At 44.4% G+C, this 19775-nt stretch overlaps 1 protein-coding gene across 1 annotated transcript in view; it reads right to left on the reverse strand.

Annotated features, from left to right (window-relative positions):
• LOC139234780 (PH and SEC7 domain-containing protein 2-like) overlaps nucleotides 1-19775 on the reverse strand; it is a 65358-nt gene that overhangs the window by 24518 nt on the left and 21065 nt on the right. The window contains exons 3-8 of the mRNA XM_070865471.1: nucleotides 15436-15547; nucleotides 14880-15309; nucleotides 6838-7029; nucleotides 4268-4348; nucleotides 4016-4128; nucleotides 2845-2903 (exon numbers count right to left, since the gene is read on the reverse strand). Of these exons, the coding sequence (XP_070721572.1) occupies nucleotides 2845-2903; nucleotides 4016-4128; nucleotides 4268-4348; nucleotides 6838-7029; nucleotides 14880-15309; nucleotides 15436-15547 (987 nt within the window). The remainder of the gene's footprint in view (nucleotides 1-2844; nucleotides 2904-4015; nucleotides 4129-4267; nucleotides 4349-6837; nucleotides 7030-14879; nucleotides 15310-15435; nucleotides 15548-19775) is intronic.

Genomic DNA, 19775 nt, shown 5'->3' on the forward strand with positions numbered 1-19775 from the left:
GCTCGACTCACTGTCAAGAAAACAAAATTGGAAATGATCAACAGGATGAATTTCACTCCCTGGAGGCTTGTGTGATACAGTCTTAAAGGAAACATACGCTATACAGGCAGTGTACGCATAGCTGTCACAAAGCTTAGGCTGATTATTATGTAGTCTTCCATCTTCAGTGTAGCTTCCCCTGCTCCCTAATATCAGCTCTTTGGCTTTGACGTGCACACAATCTAACCAGTTGTCACTATACATGTGCAAGAAGAAATACATCAGCTAGGGCTGCTGCTTTTTGGACAGTTCAAAAACCCAACGAGGAAAAGGCTCTTCTGAAAAAGGCTGTATACACATGCGAGAAAAAATCCAATGCGCATGCACAGAACGATTTACTCACACAATTGCAAACGCAAAACAGATTTGCTCGTGAATACGCATAGATTTTTTGCTCTAAGTTCAACAGTTGGAAACCTGCTGTCTGATTTATTTTCCAAAGAGCCAGTGTCCAATACAAAAGTTGATGGGTAGTCACTCCATCATTGGCCATACAATAGCAAATTTTCCGTAGTGTCTATTTGTATATGTTCCTCAACTGACACTCAGTATTTAGTACCATATGCCGTGAGTTGTTAGCTCTTATACTGTGTGTAAAGTGTATTATAATCTATTTTTATTAACAATAATTCCCTTTACATTAACATAAATGGATGTATTTCATTGCACCAAAAAGAAATTAACTGTGCATAAAATGATTTGCTTAAGACAGCTGATTGTTTAATCAAGTTGTGTCACTAAATACCATGGCCAGATTTTACATTCCAAGGGAGTGGGCGAGTACCAGCTCCCACCTTTTAAAATGTTTTGATGACATGATTTTGGGGGCCATTGCCCACGGACCAAACTGGAGTCATACCTAGCACAAAGGAATATGGTTGTGGTGGTTGGAGATTAATCATCTCAGCCCCAGGACATTGCTGCAGGAGTTCCTCCGGGCAGTGGCCTAGGCCCAACCATCTTCAGCTGCTTCATTGTCAGCTGTAGCTCAGTGGGTAGCACACTTGCCTCTAAGTCAGAAGGTTGTGGGTTCCAGTCCCACTCCAAGAACTTGAGCACATAACTTAGGCTGACTCAGATTCACTAGGCTGATTCCAGAGATGAGAGGGTTACCTTATGATGATAGATTGAGCAGACTGGGTCTTTACTCGTTGGAGTTCAGAAGGATGAGGGGTGATCTTATAGAAACATTTAAAATAATGAAAGGGATAGACAAGATCGAGGCAGAGAGGTTGTTTCCACTGGTCGGGGAGACTAGAACTAGGGGGCACAGCCTCAAAATATGGGGGAGCCAATTTAAAACCGAGTTGAGAAGGAATTTCTTCTCTCAGAGGGTTGTGAATCTGTGGAATTCTCTGCCCAAGGAAGCAGTTGAGGCTAGCTCATTGAATGTATTCAAATCACAGATAGATAGATTTTTAACCAATAAGGGAATTAAGAGTTACGGGGAGCGGGCGGGTAAGTGGCGCTGAGTCCACGGCCAGATCAGCCATGATCTTGTTGAATGGCGGAGCAGGCTCGAGGGGCTAGATGGCCTACTCCTGTTCCTAATTCTTATGACACCCCAGTGCAGTGCTGAGGGAGTGCTGCACTGTCAGAGCTGCCGTCTTTCAGATGAGACATTAAACCGATCATAAGGTCAGACGTGGCGATGTCGCTGATGACTGCACAGTGTTCAGTGCCATTCCCAACTCCTCAGATAATGAAGCAGTCCATGCCCGCAATGCAGCAAGACTTTGGCTGATAAGTGGCAAGTAACATTCGCGAAACACAAGTGCCAGGCAATGACTATCTCCAACAAGTGAGAGTCTAACCTCCGCCCCTTGACATTCAACGGCATTACCATCACCGAATCCCCCATCATTGATATCCTGGGGGCTCACCATTGACTGGAAAATTAACTGGACCAGAGACATAAATACTGTGGCAACAAAAGCAGGTCAGAGGCTGGGTATCCTGCGGCGAGTGTCTCACCTCCTGACTCCCCAAAGCCTTTCCACCATCTACAAGGCACAAGTCAGGAGTGTGATGGAATACTCTCCACTTACCTGGATGAGTGCAGCTCTAACAACACTCAAGAAGCTCGACACCATTCAGGACAAAGCATCCCACTGATTGGCACCCCATCCACCACCTGAAACATTCACTCCCTCCACCACCGGCGCACCATGGCTGCAGTGTGTACCATCTACAAGATGCACTGCAGCAACTCACCAAGGCTTTTTCGGCAGCACCTCCCAAACCAGCGACCTCTATCACCTAGAAGAACAAGGGCAGCAGGCGCCTGGCAACTCCACCACCTCCAAGTTCCCCTCCAAGTCACAAACCATCTTGAATTGAAACTATATCGCTGTTCTTTCATCGTCGCTGGGTCAAAATCCTGGAACTCCCTCCCTAACAGCACTGTGGGAGTACCTTCACCACACGGACTGCAGCGGTTCAAGAAGGCGGCTCACCATCTTCTCAAGGGCAATTAAGGTTGGCCAATAAATATGGCTTTGCCAGTAACACCCACATCTCATGAACAGTTATTTTTTAAATCACACCCTCAGAACCTCAGTATAGTTATAACCATAAGGTACCTTGGGAAAAGAGGAACTATTTCAGCACTGGCCGCAAGGACCTCAGGAGTTGGCTGGGTGAGACTGTCCACATGTGCGGACTGTTACTCAGACCCATTCTGTGGTAGCTGGTATTTTGTGCTTGCTGTCAAAAGAATAGTCAGCTACACTACCACCATCTTAACATATTCCTTGTGTAATTCACCCTCATGTACATCTGTAAATCGGTCTCTAGAAAACATACCTGGCCATGAAGATCTGTGTTTAAAAGCATGAGTGCGCAGGTCATGGTGTGAACGGCATCTATAAAGGATGAGGGACAGAGGAAACAAGGTCAGATGGGCACATATTTTGTTTTTTAATATCATTATTCTTTTTAGTTCCAGGTTTAAATCTTTTCCAGTTGGAAGCCCAATCAACCAATTGGCCAGCTGGTCAATCAATTGTTTAATTTGCTGGCTGTCTTTTCAATTCTGAAATGTATATAGAGTGAAATAATGCTTTTACTGACAGGGAGTTGGAGGGGACAATGTGTTTGAACACTGACCTTTTCCTGCTAGGACCAGTTGGGGGTGGAACTTGGTTTGCACCATGAGGGCCAGTGAGAATGAGGTGTTGAGAACACTCCCTATGCTGGAACAAGTAAGCCCGATCCCTGATCGATATTGGGTTTCAGGCCTCATGTTAATAAGACTGGCAGCGGCCCGTGGCATTGCTTGGAGGCAGGAGAAGCACTCCTGCGCCTTCTTGCTCCACATTAAGAAAAGTTTTAAAATAGTTTAAAGCCAAAAAATTACCTCGCCATTGGCGGCCCCCAAATTATCCCTTTAAGGTCCACTGTCCAGGCCGCTGCAGAACTGCAAAAACTAGTCGGAACTCACGCAGCGCAAGCTCCACCTAACTGTTGACCAGATAAAGAAAGGGGTCCTAAAACTGGCAATAGGCCCCTTGTTAGCATATTCAAGGAGCCTAGGGCCTGATTTAGTTTGCTGCCAGAAAGGCCTCTACAGCCAAACTAATAGAGTGTTGGATGTATTTTCGACGCTGTTCATTCATGGGAGGTCGGTCCCTTAAATTGGACCTATGTGCCCCTGTCACAACAAGCTGCAAATTCTGCACCTGGTGTGTCTTTGGTTTTGTACAATTCAAGTAGCTAAGATTTAAAGAAGGGGGTTGCTCTTTTTGCCAAGTACAAAATAGCAGACTATAGACACTTGTCTGCTGTTCTTAAATTAGCTGAGCAGGAATTCCTTCTGATGGCTGGCAGCATATTGAAAATATTAATGGAAGGGTCATTTGTCGGACAAGATATGTCATTTCTATTTGTGGTTGGGCAGAAAATGCCATAAGGAAAACAACTCGTATCAACTTGCACTGAAGGAACTCTGCTTTAAAGTGAGGATCACCGCCCATACCTTTGCTGTGAATGATATCTGGATTACACTCTTGGAAACGGTTGGAGAAGTGATTCAGCACTCGTTCCCGTTCCTGAGTCTCTCCAGTCAGTACAAATGCCGTTAAGAATTTTCTGTGGTCACAAAAGTCAGGGTCAGAAAGATGCACATGAATCCCACTATCAATAATTTATTATCTACTTAAAATTCTTCTTTCTACAAAATGCTGTTTCAACAATAATGAACTCGGGGGGGATCCCAGACCTGCCTTACCTTAGAGAATGGTCAAGGGTCATCTCCCTGAAGTCAAATAATTGCAGGTACTCCTCGGCCACCATCTGACTGAATTCATTACTAAAACATGAAAAAGGAGAGAAAATAAAATTGAAAAGACGAGCTCAGTTTATTCCAGGTAACAAGGGTTAGCTTGGTAACCATTGTAATATTCATTAATAATAATTTGGTCAAAGGACATTTGTGCACAGCAGCCTCAGAAATAACCGTTTGCAATATTAGCATGGAATGATGAACGCATTTGTGTAACATTCCTCTGTCCGATATCCTGAAGGAGATATTAATCCATTTATTTTAGCAGGTTAACAACTCCATGAAACCAGCGGACAGAGGAATGAAATACGGACATGTTAAGAATTTGTACCCTGTCATCACAAATTGGCTCTTAAGTGTTTCAATGACTTGCCTTTTAACCGGTGTTGGGAATCATTGTATGTTCTACACAATTTTAAATAAATTCCTTCATACAAAGGACCCCTGTCATCTACAGGGGACATTGAGGTTATTGATGCAATATTATTTGCCTGAGGCTGATATTTATTTAGTAAATAGAAACAATAGTTGGACCTTATTAACAGTGGCTAAAGTGATGTGATTAGGACAGATATAATTGACTCCCTGTGACCTGTTCATGCACCAGTACTCAAACGCCTGGTAACGTTACGACAAAACATGCATGGAACTTGGAATAAAGGCAACTTGTTGACTGTAAGGTTGATTATGCATAATCAGAGGGCTCAGTAAATTCTATCACTGCACTCACAATATTTGAGAAATGAGATGCACATATGCACAAAGAGAAAAGGATCGGAACAAAAATGGCGGATTTACATTTTGGTGAAATAATTTCAGTTCCAATTCACTAGATACAAGTGACTCAAGTATTTGAAAGATCTCAGCCAGAGGTTCCTAAAAGTACACTGCACATTGTTCGAGTTACTGATCAGCTTTCTTATCAGTATCAGTGTGCAGTGCACTTTTAAAGAACTGCTGGCTGATGACATCTTAGAGCCACCAAGAACTTGTCAAAAATGCTACTTATGACTACCCTAAATCAGAGTATAATTACTTTCAGTCTGAATATCTAACAGTCATAGACTAACTTTTTATCCAACCTTTAAATTGTCTCACTTGTGACCTGATTCTTTACCAGACAGGAAATAAATCTGGAGATTCAGTCCAAAAAGAGTTTCAGGGTGGTGAACCTTTGGAATTTCTCTACCCAGAGGGCTGTGGAGGCCCAGTCTTTGACTACATTCAAGACAGAAATTGATAGATTTTTGGATATTAAGGGAATCAAGGGATATGGGGACAGTGCAGGAAAGTGAAGTTGAGGTAGAAGATCAGCGATTATCTCATTAAATGGCGGAGCAGACTCAAGGGGCCGAATGGACTACTCCTGCTCCTAATCCTTAAGTTGTAATATTAAAACCAATTCAGAATGAATAAATCTTCAACAGAATTAATGTTACTTCTTATCCTGAGCCAGGATCATTTTTTCTCGTCTTCCAATTTTTTCCCCTCACCATCTTTCCTGAAGGTGTACATGTACATGTGATTTCTTACAGTGCACTCCCTGGGAGTGTGGTCCCTCATTGGGAGTGAGGGATCCTGGAGTCATCTTCTGGTTCCTTGCAGCTCCAATACTCAAGAAGCTTGACACCATTCAGGACAAAGCAGCCCGTTTGATTGGCTATGCACCACCTTAAACATTCACTCCCTTCACCACTGGTGCACCGTGGCTGCCGTGAGTACCAATAACAAGATGCAGTGCTGCAACTCGCCAAGGCTTCTTCAACAGCACCTCCCAAACCAGCGACCTCTACCACCTAAAAGGATAAGGGCAGCACTCCATCACCTCCAAGTTCCGCTGCAGGTAACACATCAGCATGAGTTGGAAATGTATCGGCCGTTCCTTCATCGTCGCTGGGTCAAAATCCTGGCGATCACTCCCTAACAGCACTGTGGGAGTACCTTCACCACACGGACTGCAGCGGTTCAAGAAGATGGCTCACCTCCACCTTCTCAAGGGAAATTAGGGTTGGGCAATAAATGCTGGTCTTCCAGCGATTGCTGCATCCCATGAATGAATTTTTTAAAAATTACTTTGAAACCAATTGTAGCATTCCTAGTGACATTCTGGCTGAGATCAGCTCAGTCAGCGCTAGTGAGGGATGAGAACTGGAAGCTCTCTGGCCTGAATGGCTCAGTTATTAACTGCATAATCTCAAGTAAATTCTACACTTTAGCACTCCTGGCACAGATCTTTGCACGATAGGAGCGCAGATCAGGACTTGGGATGGCAAGGTCGATGTGACCACTGATGACAGGAATCTTTAATAGACAAAATGGACATGGAATGTTGAATGGATGATCAATCTCCTACAGAGCTGAACCCACCTCTGACCATGTGCTCAGAATTTATTTGGTCTTTTGATAGATTGAATCCAAACACTCAGAGATAAACAGCCTGTTTCTTAGTTTATCTCTCTTATCTGTTACTTTTTTCTATTTCTGTAAGAAACAAAATACAGACAGAATAGACATACTTCTTCTCCAGGTAGGGTGCAACATCCGTCCTCTTAAAGCCATCCAAATTGTAAAGCTTGTAAGCCAGCCTATTGGCAACTTCTCGATCTGGTTTGTTCCCATTGGCCAGCAGGACTTTAAAGTCTGTTGTTTCCTCAGCGATGCCTGTTTCTGGCTGAGTTCCAGGTTGTGCTTCAGGCTGAATGGCATCACTATATTAAGACAAAGAAAACAGCAGCTTTGTTAAGAACATAGTGCCATGTAATTCTGAGGCTGTTCTCCCCATCTCCCGCCATAAAGCCAGCAAGAGACTGGGGGAACCCACATGGAATTTCAGGGTCGTAAGAGGTATAGGAACAGGAAATGGCCATCAGGCCCAGGAAATATCAACACCAACTGCCCTCCTTTTCTCCATATCCCTTTATCCCTTTCCCCACCAGTAGCACATCTAATTATCTATTGGATCTATTTATGCTATCTGCTTCACTTGCGCTCTCATTTGTCTATTTTTTCACCTTTCTTTGAAGTTCAGTGCCTTTGTTTAGCCTTTTGGAGCTTGGGCATATGGATCACAAATTCCCATCCTCCACCATCCTCCTCACTGACCAGTAATGCAATAACTGAGCAGAGGTAGCCTTACATTGGCCCAAGTGGAGATATTTAATTGGCATGTAACACATGGCAGATGAAGAGGCTGTGACTTCCTAATTATGATTGAGCCTTTAACATGATGCTTTCTTCTCTGGTTTCAGATCCCTGCATCACACTGACTCACCCTCCATTAGACACTAAGGCTGGTGCCCCTGCTGAAAACAAAACTCCATTTGGCAAAGAGAGCTAAATAAGTCCATAGTCTGCAATGCGAATCCATGACCACAATGCAGTCAAGTGAGTGCCTTAACTACTACACTTGTAGGCTTTGAGGGTCTCTGCTGTTTTGTATTCTACTTGTCAAACATTTGATTTATGAAAATTCGTCAAAATATTTAACTTAGACACAGAATGCCAATCACTTACTATCATTATAATTCAGTCTTAAACAGTGGACCCTTAAACAGACAATTACTCTGAGCACTGATGTAAATCCTACACTAAGTACAGTCATTCCCTCTACTGCATTGTCATATGTAAATGCTGCTGCTTGGATTGCAGGGCCGTTCGTTAGACGCAATGGTGCTAAGCTGATTTTAATTTTATGCGAGGAAATGTGTTTTAGTGTGCTGCAATTTTACTTCAGCAGCTTTTAATTGTACAATTTATATTCTAGAACTCTTTCAAGAGGAAGTGGTTCTGTTTTAGCAGAGGCTGTCGGTGCTATGTAATACACTGATTATCTACAGCACCAAGTGAACAACTGCATTCGTGCACGCTTGCACGTGTAGACCTGTTTGAGTGTCATGGCTTCATTTCTGGCTGGCAATTGATTGCAGAAGGTGCTTTCGGGCAAATGACTAGGAAACCTCATTGCTGGTCTGCACTCATGAGTTGACCACCCAAGCCACTGGCAACAAGAAACATGGGAGTAAGGTCAAAAGAGAGGGACGATAGACTTTGTAGTTAAAGAGAAGGAATGTGAAAAATTAGATGGGACAAACATAGAGAGAGGAAATATTAAAAGGCTTAACATCTTTGAAAGTAGATAAATCACCAGGCCTGGATGAAATGTATCCCAGGCTGTTAAGAGAGGCAAGGGAGGAAATAGTGGAGGTTCTGACCATCATTTTCCAGTCCTCCCTGGCTACCGGCTTGGTGCTAGAGGGCTGGAGGACTACTTATATTGTTTAAAAAGGGAGAAAGGGATAGACTGAGTAATTACAGGCCATTCAGCCTAACCTCAGTGGTGGCAAAATTATTGGAGAAGATTCTGAGACACAGTATTCATTGTCATTTAGAAAGGCATGGATTAATCAAGGACCGTCAGCAAGGCTTTGTTAAGGGAAGGTCATGGTTGACTAGTTTGATTACATTTTTTAATCAGGAGGGTGAATGAGGGTAGTGCGTTTGATGTAGTCTTCAGGGATTTTAGCAAGGCGCTTGACAAGGTCCCACATGGCAAACTGATCAGAAAAGTAAAAGCCCATGGGATCCAAGGGAAAGTGTCAACTTGGATCCAAAATTGGCTCAGTCGCAGGCAGCAAAGTGGAATGGTCGATGAGAGTTTTTGTGACCAGAAGGCTGTTTCCAGTGGGGTTCCACAGGGCTCAGTACTAGCTTTTTGTGGTATATATCATTTAGACTTCAGTGCAGGTGGCAGGATTAAGAAGTTTGCAGTTGATACAAAAATTGGCTGTGTAGTTGATAGTGAAGCAGAAAACTATCGACTACAGGAAGATGTAAGAACATAAAAACATAAGAAATAGGACAAGGAGTGGCCATTTGGCCCCTTGAGCCTACTCCGCCATTTAATAAGATCATGGCTCATCTGATCTTGGGTTCAGCACCACTTCCCTGCCCGCTCCCCATAACCTTTCACCTGCTTATCATTCAAAATTCTGTCTATCTCCACCTTAAATATATTCAATGACCCAGCCTCCACAGCTCTCTGGGGCAGAGAATTCCAGAGATTTATGACCCTCTGAGAGAAGAAAGTATTCCTCATCTCAGTCCTAAATGGGCTACCCCTTATTCTTAAACTATGCCTCCTAGTTCTAGATTCCCCCATGAGTAGAAACTTCATCTACCTTGTCGAGCCCCCTCATATATCTTGTCAGGTGGACAGAAAATTGACAAATGGAATTCAATCCGGAGAAGTGTGAGGTAATGCATTTGGGGTGGGCTAACAAGGCAAGGGAATACACATTAAATGGGAGGACACTGAAAAATGTAGAAGAACAAAGGGACCTTGATGTGCATGTCGACAGATCACTGAAAGAAGCAGGACAGGTAGATAAGGTGGTTAAGAAGGCACATGGAATGTTTGCCTTTATTAGCCAAGGCATAGAATACAAGAGTAGGGAGATTATGCTTGAACTGTATAAAACATCAGTTAGGCCACAGCTAGAGTACTGCATACAGTTCTGGTCACCATATTACAGGAAAGATGTGATTGCACTAGAGAGGGTGCAGAAGAGATTTACAAAGATGTTGCACAGACTGGAGAATTTTAGCTATGAGGAAAGATTGAATAGGCTGGGTTGGTTCTCTTTGGTTCAGAGGAAGCGGAGGGTAGATTTAATTCAAGTGTATAAAATTATGAAGGGCCTAGATAGAGTGGAGAGGAAGGACCTATTTTCCTTCATCATCATCATAGGCTGCTTCCACTCTTGGAATGAGTTCTTAGGTAGCTGAACAGTCCAATATGGGAACCACAGTCCCTGTCACAGGTGGGGCAGACAGTCGTTGAGGGAAAGGGTGGGTGGGACTGGTTTGCCGCACGCTCTTTACGCTGCCTGCGCTTGGTTTCTGCATGCTCTCGGCGATGAGACTCGAGGCGCTCAGCGCCCTCGCAGATGCACTTCCTCCACTTAGGGCGGTCTTTGGCCAGGGACTCCCAGGTGTCAGTGGGGATGTTGCACTTTATCAGGGAGGCTTTGAGGGTGTCCTTGTAACATTTCCTCTGTCCACCTTTGGCTCATTTGCCATGAAGGAGTTCCGAATAGAGCGCTTGCTTTGGGAGTCTCATGTCTGGCATGCGGACAATGTGGCCTGCCTAGCGGAGCTGATCAAGTGTGGTCAGTGCTTCAATGCTGAGGATGTTGGCCTGGTCGAGGACGCTAATGTTGGTACGTCTGTCCTCTCAGGGGATTTGTAGGATCTTGCAGAGGCATCGTTGGTGGTATTTTTCCAGCGACTTGAGGTGTCTACTGTCTCTGAGCCATATAGGAGGGCAGATATTACTACAGCCCTGTAGACCATTTCTCTTGGCAGAGAGGTCAATAACCAGAGGGCATAGATTTAAAGTGATTGGTAGAAGGATTAGAGGGGAGATGAGGAGAACTTTTTTCACCCTGAGTGTGGTGGGGGTCTGGAACTCACTGTCTGAAAGGGTGGTAAAGCCTTATTGCATTTTAAAAGTATTTGTATATGCACGTGAAGTGCCGGAACCTGCAAGGCTACGGACCTAGAGCTGGAAAGTAAGATTAGGATGGCACAGACACAATGGGCTAAATGGCCTCCTTCTGTGCCATAGATTTCTATGATTCTATTATTCTAAAATTGGCACGATACTCTAGATATAGTGCTTGTGAACATGTACCTTGTAAAAATGTTAAGGACACATGGTCGTGGCCGATGCTATATTGAGGTTCTTGTGGCCAATCACAAAGGTGATGACCACAAAGTGGGGTACAGAAGGGATGCAAATGCAAAACACTGCGGATGCGGGAAATCTGAAATATAAACAGAACATGCTGGAAATACTCAGCAGGTCAGGCAGCATCTGTGGAGAGAGAAACAGTTAATGTTTCAGGTTGATGATCTACAGAAGGAATGGCTGGGCATGCTGGTGCTAATGTGGCAACAGATGGGGGTGGCAAAAGCCATAATGTTGCTACAAGTTTAGGAAATCCAGACTCTTTGAAAGCCAAGGCCAGGTTTTTACACTGTATGCATTATCACCCATTGGCAGAGATGGGATCTCTCCTTGCTGAGGGACCCTGGCTGAACAGGGAATGTGTGGCTGGCATGTTGTACCCTGACCTAAGACAGCATGTCATTTTCATCAAATTCAATCTAAAAGTAAATCACAAGAAGCACTTTAGACAAATAAAACAAAACAAAATGTGCTATAAAAAGGAAAGACAGGTTAATTTCCTGGCCCCAGGCACTTTGTCAGAACTCAGTTAGTTTCCCATAGGTAGACCTGGCTTCTGATAAAAGGTTTACACCTGAACCTTGAGCTTGTCTTCCCTCTTTTCATGTGCTCAGGATGTCCCAGAGCGCTATACCACCAATCAAGTACTTTTGGAGTGTAGTCACTGTTGTAATGTAGGAAACACGACAAACAATTTGCATACAGCAAGCTCCCACAAACAGCAATGTGATAATGACCAGATCATCTGTTTTAGTGATGTTGGTTGAGGGATAAATATTGGCCCAAGACACCGGAGAGAACTCCCCTGCTCTTCTTTGAAATAGGGTGGGAATTTCCACTCATCTTCCCTTCAGTTTCTGCTGTTATATCACGCTGAAGAAAGTCTCAGACTTTCTTTAGTTGTTCCCAATGGTAAATAAAAATCAGAACAATTCCATTAACAACCCAGTAAAATAGCAAGCCGAGGCCCAGATAATACTGGGATCCAAGGCAGAAATCAATTGATTCAAGTGTCCCCCACTTGAGCTAAAGCGGATGGAGATAACTGGGGTAAATACAAAATGAGTCCTGATATTAACCAACAGATAGATTCTCACTATAACAGATATTTTAGACAAGTTTTTCAAAAAAGTCAGGATGAGAGTGCATTGGAGAAATAATAAATGACAAGAGTTGAAGGAAACAGAGTAATGAACGCTCAAACTCTTTACTACTTGTCTACCTGCCTACTGTTGCTAAACCGTTCCCTTTCCAAATCTGCAGCCTACTTAGCTATATGTGAGCTGACTTATTGGTAGGGCACATTGTAAAATTAATCGACTTTCTTTTCTCCTCCTACTTCATCCCCTCTGCCTCTGGTTAAGATAGATTTATTGGGCCCTCTGGTACTTCATCAAATGCCCATTCTTCAATTATGAGCCGAGAGTGAGAATAGACAGGTTGTTCAACTTGGGGATATTGCAACCAAGCCATTGCCTTCACCCTATGTCCATCCGCGCACACTGACTGACATACTCACTCACTGACACTCACACTGACTGACACACGCACATTCTGACTGACATACTCACTCACTGACACTCACACTGACTGACACACGCACATTCTGACTCACATACGCACTCACTGACACTCACACATGCACTCACTGACACACGCACATACTGACTGACATACTCACTCACTGACACTCACACTGACTGATACACGCACATACTGACTGACACACTCATACACTGACACACACACTGACTGACACACGTACATACTGACTGACATACTCACTCACTGACACTCACACATGCACTCACTGACACACTCACACACTGACACTCACACACTGACTGACACACGCACATACTGACTGACATACTCACTCACTGACACACTCACTCACTGACACACTCACACACTGACTGACACTCACTCACTGACACTCACACACTGACACACGCACTCACTGACACACTCATACACTGACCGACACTCACAAACTGACATACTTACTGACAATCACACACTGACACTCACACACTGACTGACATTCACACAGTGACACTCACACACTGACACTGACTGACACTCACACACTCACACTCACACCATCATCATAGCTGGTCCCTCGAACGAGGATGACTTGCTTCCACATGAGTTCACAATTGTTTCAATGATGGACCCAATATTCCAGTCCTGAACTCCAGTTGAAAGGGTGGAAGATGCCTGTGTGTGTATTTTTTTAACGTGTGGTGACCGTTGCACATCAGCCACCACACGGGCTTGACAGAGCTAGGTCTTTATCTAGTGGCAACAATTACCCAAGACGACTGGAGATCTGCTCTGCTACACGGACCTAGTGAGCACACATATCGCAGTGTGAGCTGACCCATGCTGCCCCTGGGCCCTCGCCTCTTCTAGGCCCCGTACTCTCATTTGCCACACCTCCGCCACGATCTCTCTCCACACCAAACATTCGCCGAACCTCCGCCATAATCACCCACCGAATCTCAGCTACGATCCCTCAACGCTCCTCCGCCTCGATCACTCGCTGCACCTCTGCCGCAACCTTCCCGCTCCTCTGCTTTACCAGGGCCCCGCCGATACTCCTGCCCACACTCCAAACAGTGACCTGGGTCCTGATGACGTCACCCAGTCACCCACCTCGAAGCTGTCGCATACCTGGAGCAGCTCGCGCTGGAGGTTGTAGTGACATGCCGTTCCAGCTCATTTGTAGCCGACCTGTGGAGCTGTTCTCTCACAGGTCAGGGGTGCAAGATGTTCCAGTCACACACTCATACACTGACTGACACACACACATACTGACACACTCACACTGACACATTCATACACCGACACACATACACTGACACTCACGGACACACTCATACACTGACAGTCACACCCTGATACTCACACTCACACACTGACACACTCACACTCACACTGACACACTGACTGACACACTGACTGACACACACACTGACTGACTCACACACTGACACACACACGGACACACTCATACACTGACACACTCACACTGACACATTCATACACTGACACAGATACACTGACACACTCACCGACACACTCATACACTGACACTGACACACTCATACACTGACACTGACACACTCACACTGACTCACTCACACACTCACTCACACTGACACACTCACACATTGACACTCACACACTGACACACATACATGGACATACTCACACACTGACACACTCACACTGACACACACATGCACCTATGCAGCAATTGTAGCACCTGTAACACCATCTCACCCAAGATCACCTAACTGTAGAGTCTGGGACCGTTCTGTTCTCTAGCTCAACTACTCACTAGCTTAACCAGCTCAGCCGTGGGAGGAGGCCATTAAACTCAATTAGATTTTAAAAGAGGAATGATCAGGATGAGTAGCTGCAGAAGGGTACAAGGTATTGTTATCTTGCCAAAGATTTAGCATCCTATTAAAGGTTGAGAGCAGAGATATTTGAATTATAAACAATAAATTTGAAAAACAGGAATTCTACAAATATAGCCATGACAGAGCAAGTTTGCAGTAGGGTTTATAATTGCAATAGACTCCTGTCATCTAACCTGCTCCTCCAATATCTATTGACTGTTATATAAACTCTATTAACATAATAACAAGGCTATTGCATACATGGTAAATGGATAACAATTTCCTTTCACGCTGCGAAGTAATTATCCAACATTGCTGAGTACCTTCGTGGGCAGAATGGCAGATGAGGTTTAAATCAATACCTGTAAAAAAAAGTCGGAGATATTTTAAGTTTCCTTACTTTTCAGCTAGGACTTCTGTGATTTCCTCATTTTCCTCTTTTTCCTGTTCTTGAGATGATTCATTAAATTCCAGCCCTTCAAGGTTTTTATCATCATTACCACTGCTGCAGTTGGCTAGGCCTTTGCTTCCTGTTACAGTGCACTCTGCTGCACCTTGCTCCTGCACCGAGTGCAGAGCCATGTGACTGTCCAACGTCCCTCTATTCACCACAATAGCGGGCTGGTTTGTTTCCTGGCAACCACAGAGTAACGCTTCTGTGTATTCTGGATTGCACACCTGGCTGCTTTCCTGAGAATCAATAGAGGCACCTTGGTCTTGGCAGGCACCACCAACGCGATCCCTCAGAATTTCTCTCACCAAAGGATCCTGACTGCCAGAGAACAGAAGTGCTTGAGACGCTGGCGTGTTGCATGTGTTCTGAATGGTCCCTTTTGTATGTGGAGAGCACAGAGAAATGATAAGAGGCAGTAGCAACAACAACAACTTGTATTTATATAGTCGGGGAGAACAGGGAATGTGAAAAATGGTCAGACCCGTGAGAGGCAGACACTCACCTGCTGCTAATGCAGTCTCTGAACTGCAAATACTGGATGGGGATTCTTCGCTTCTCAATATTTTCAGCTCGTTGGAAGGTGGTTGATTTCCAAAGGACAAACAGACAGTGTCCTGTGGCAAGAAAAATGGATCATCAGTTCCATGTGAACAGCTTTTATCTGTGACTTTACAGGAGCTCTAGAATCCTCTGCTGTGACACTTTGCTCAAGTTTCTGCAGCAACACCTTAGGGTGTGCTTTCCTCATGGAAACTACTATTTATGTAAAGGGTGAACGTGCATAAAAATTCAGAGATGGCTCCCCCCCGATGGTTCATCGAGCTTAGCCAGACTCTGCAGTTAGGTGATTAACTGAGCCATAAAGACCAGGAAGCTCCCAGCTCTGACCCACAGCCTGGGCTGGGTTATCTGGGGCTGGCCAGGATACCAGAGCTGTTTTGAGCATCCCTTGGCTGGGGAGGAGAAAAAGCAGCCAGGGTTCCCACTTCTGATCGCTGTCTCTTGACTCCTGCTGAATTGTGCATGCCTCTGGATTTCGGGTGAGGAAAGGATTGAGTTTTAGCAGTGATACCCTCCATGGGGGAATGGTTACTCCCTGTCGAGACTGACAATTGAAGAATGAGCACTTGGGACAGTTATTGGAGTCAACAACTTCAGGAGGGGATGTGGAAAGTTCCTAATCAGGAGCAGTTTTATGCTGCTTTGTGGCTATCCAAAGTCATTTCACATTGAATCTGTAAAGCTATCCAAGAGAGGAGACCTTCAGCCCATGTCTTGACTGAATTTGGACTCAGAATTGAAAGGCCAGAATCTAATCTACTATGCAATCCAGTCCTCAGACCGATATTGGGATAAAATCACACTGTGCAATATTAGTGTATATGCACATTACTCATTCAGATACAATGCCTTTGTTCACTATTTTAACCCAGGTTAGGAACACATTTAAGAAACACATTTAACACATTGGCATTGCACAGTGTCATTTTACCACAAGTGTTGACAAGGTTTTTGGAGTTTCCTAATCCAACATCATTCTTGCAGATAATTTTAATGAACCCTTTAGTTTTATAATCCATACTTACTTAAAACGCACATTAAGAATTGGTTTTAGGAATGGACATTTTGGGGCGGACTTTAACCTGGAACGAGTTTCTTGCCGGCGAGTTGATTTCCTGCCTGACGGAGGCAGCGAGAGACCACCGTGGTTTAAACCACTGGGCCTGATTTCAATCCCACATGAAGAAAGTGCAGAGAGCGGTGCTTGGTTTCCAGGTAAATGGTGGGGAGGGGTGTCTCATGGGAGGGAAATGAGGGAGGTTACAACTTTCCTTGTGGGGCTCGGAGGAGCCCTGACCCTCCTGGCCCCATAAAGGAAAGTGTTAAACTTACCAGAGGGGCCTCTTCTATCGTCAGATCTGCTGCTGCTGCCGAGTGGGAGAGCCACGGTGGCTTCTCCGCTCCAGGCCTGGTTAAAATTGCATTGGGGTCCCATTGACGATTTGTGTAAGCACAAGCCTCCCGCCTGCTTTAGGTCGGCATCACATCCACCTGGAAAACCCAGCAGGTTAATATCAGAAATGTTCTGGATCTGAGCAGATAAATAACCGGCTCACTTTTAACTTTTCACCTGACCAGTTTCCATCAATCCCATTAGTTGAGTTCAAGTGTTCATATCGAGTCTGTATAAAAACTGGGAAGCACAGTGGGAGGAATATTTGTTTGGTATCTAATGATGTCATCCATACCATCAAGGAGTAGGCAGAGAGCAAAGATCAGCAGTCCAAACTGACTAGTTAGAAGGTGGGGAGATTCCCTAGGGTTTAATTATTTCCGTGCTCTCCCCTGCTTCCCCCCACCCTGCTACTCCTGCACCATGCCACTTTTGAACTGGCCATTTAAAAAGAGTTTGCTTTATTTTCAGAAACGTAGGTGACAACCAAGCCACAATGCTAGACACCACCATGGCTGTAAAAAGTAGAAGAACTGAGGTAAATGAGGAAGTAGTGATTTGGTTCGTTAATCCTCACTTTATACTGATTCCTGATTGCGTGCAATTGTTTTCTGTGTGGAACCACAGACTGGGTGTGTTATAAGCTGTAAAAATGCAGCCTATTTGGAAACTGGCAGTATAATTCATGGGCTGAACTCCAAAGGATGGTGATTTCTGATGATTTCAGTTATTTGTTGAGCTCAGTGCAGCTGCCAGTATGAGCAGATTTTCTTGTAAGGGGGCCTGTTTGACACAGTGAGTTAGACAATGACTTTTCACCTCCGGAACCTGCGTTCATAATCTTGGACCTACAGTGCCAAGTGGCACCAAAGTGGCATTCTCAATAGTAGAAGCTATAACATCGCTGCAGGAAGTCATAGAATCTTCAACACAGAAGGAGGCCATTCAGCGCATTGTGCCTCTCTTTGGTAGAGCTACCCAATTAGTCCCACTCCCCTGCTCTTTCCCCATAACCCTGTCATTTTCTTTTCCTTTTATTCAACTCTCTTTTGAAAATTCTGATTGAATCTGCTTCCACCACCCTTTCAGGCAGTGCATTCCATTTCACAACAACACGTTGAGTAAACAAATGTTTCCTCATGATACCTCTGTTTTTTTTCTTAACCTAAAATCTACGCCCTCTAGTTATTAACCTTCCTGCCAATGGAAAAGCTTCACAATTTTGAACAATTGTATTAAATGTGGTGCAGTAGGGGTTTGCTTTTGGAGCTGGAGATGAGCAATATTGTAGGGCTAACTCTTCGTCTGTATCTTCCTCTGCTGTACCTGACTAGGGAGTGTTTGATGCTGACACTAGGCTCCCAAAGCATATATATATTGGAGCTGCTGCACATCCAGGCAATTTAAGGAGCTGAAAACTATTTCCACAAAATGGGACTATTGTCACCAGTACCTCTTTGCATCAAATGTCTTTCCAATTTCAATAAAAATAACGACCAAAGGAATCATCCCCCCTCAGTGTATTCCCAGCCTAGATTGTATCATTGAATAATGAAATAAAAATGCTCCCTGTTCATCTAAACTGTGGAACTCCACACATCCCTCACTCTATGCTTCTGCCTGCAATCGACAAACTTCTAATACCCAAGCTCATTATTATCAAGTCACGATTTTCTTATTTCTGCCCTTGGTGATAGCTGCACGGTGCTCTTGGCCTTTCACCTTGTAATAATGTTTTTTGTAAACCATATTTTCCAAAGCATATAACATTATGACGGGACTGGACAGGTTAGATGCAGGAACAGTGTTCCCGATGTTGGGGAAGTCCAGAACCAGGGGTCACAGTCTAAGGATAAGGGGTAAGCCATCTAGGACCGAGATGAGGAGAAACTTTTTCACCCAGAGAGTGGTGAACCTATGGAATTCTCTACCACAGAAAGTTGTTGAGTCCAGTTCGTTGGATATATTCAAGAGGGAATTAGATGTGGCCCTTACGGCTAAAGGGATCAAAGAGTATGGAGAGAAAGCAGGAATGGGGTACTGAAGTTGCATGATCAGCCATGATCATATTGAATGACGATGCAGGCTCAAAGGGCCAAATGGCCTACTCCTGCGCCTATTTTCTATGTTTCTATAAGAGCTGTTGAAGGTATTCAGGTTCCTGTCACGTGAGAAGGGAAGAAAAATGATTGACAGGCGTCACTTCCTCCTGTCGCACACGTCGTTGCAAAGCTGGAAGTTGTCTGCCCTCTGCCTATCAGCCAGGCATTGAGGTGTGTCTAGAGAGACTTAAAAGGGGCAAAGCAATTAAAGAGTTGGTTGGTAAACCTATGTTGAAACTGGTCCCAATGAAAAAGAAATAGGAAAAAAAATCCCATTTGTCTGGTGGGTGTTTTCAGTAGTGTTAGCGTGTTTGATATGAGGTAGCATTTCAGAAATGCGTTGCTGCCCGTCCTTGTATTACTCATTTACCATAAAGGTCACCCTTACTCTCAGTACCTAACCACCTACCAGATCCTGCTCTGACGATGCCTCTGCCGCTATTAAAGTGTGCTCATCTCTGGCTGCCTCTTAGGGGTTGACACAAAGAATCATGCTTTGCATTACTGTCGAGCCTGATTAAGGCAGTAAGTGGAGGAGCCACACAGACCGCAAGTCTCGGCTTCATCTGTGCTGAATTATCTGATAGGCACAAAACAGTGGAACTGCTATCTTTGACCTCAGTGCCATTGTACCGGAGGTGGGGGATGGCAAGTAGATCAAAGTAACTTTTCTCTTCTATTGTGACCCCCCCTCCCATGCTGTACATAACTCCTGTTGGCATAGTCTGTATAGATAACGCTGCACAAGGAATCAGAGAACCCAAACTGACACCCTTCCAATATATG

Source organism: Pristiophorus japonicus, chromosome 22 (assembly GCF_044704955.1).
Source record: "Pristiophorus japonicus isolate sPriJap1 chromosome 22, sPriJap1.hap1, whole genome shotgun sequence".
NCBI classification, from domain to species: Eukaryota; Metazoa; Chordata; class Chondrichthyes; family Pristiophoridae; genus Pristiophorus; species Pristiophorus japonicus.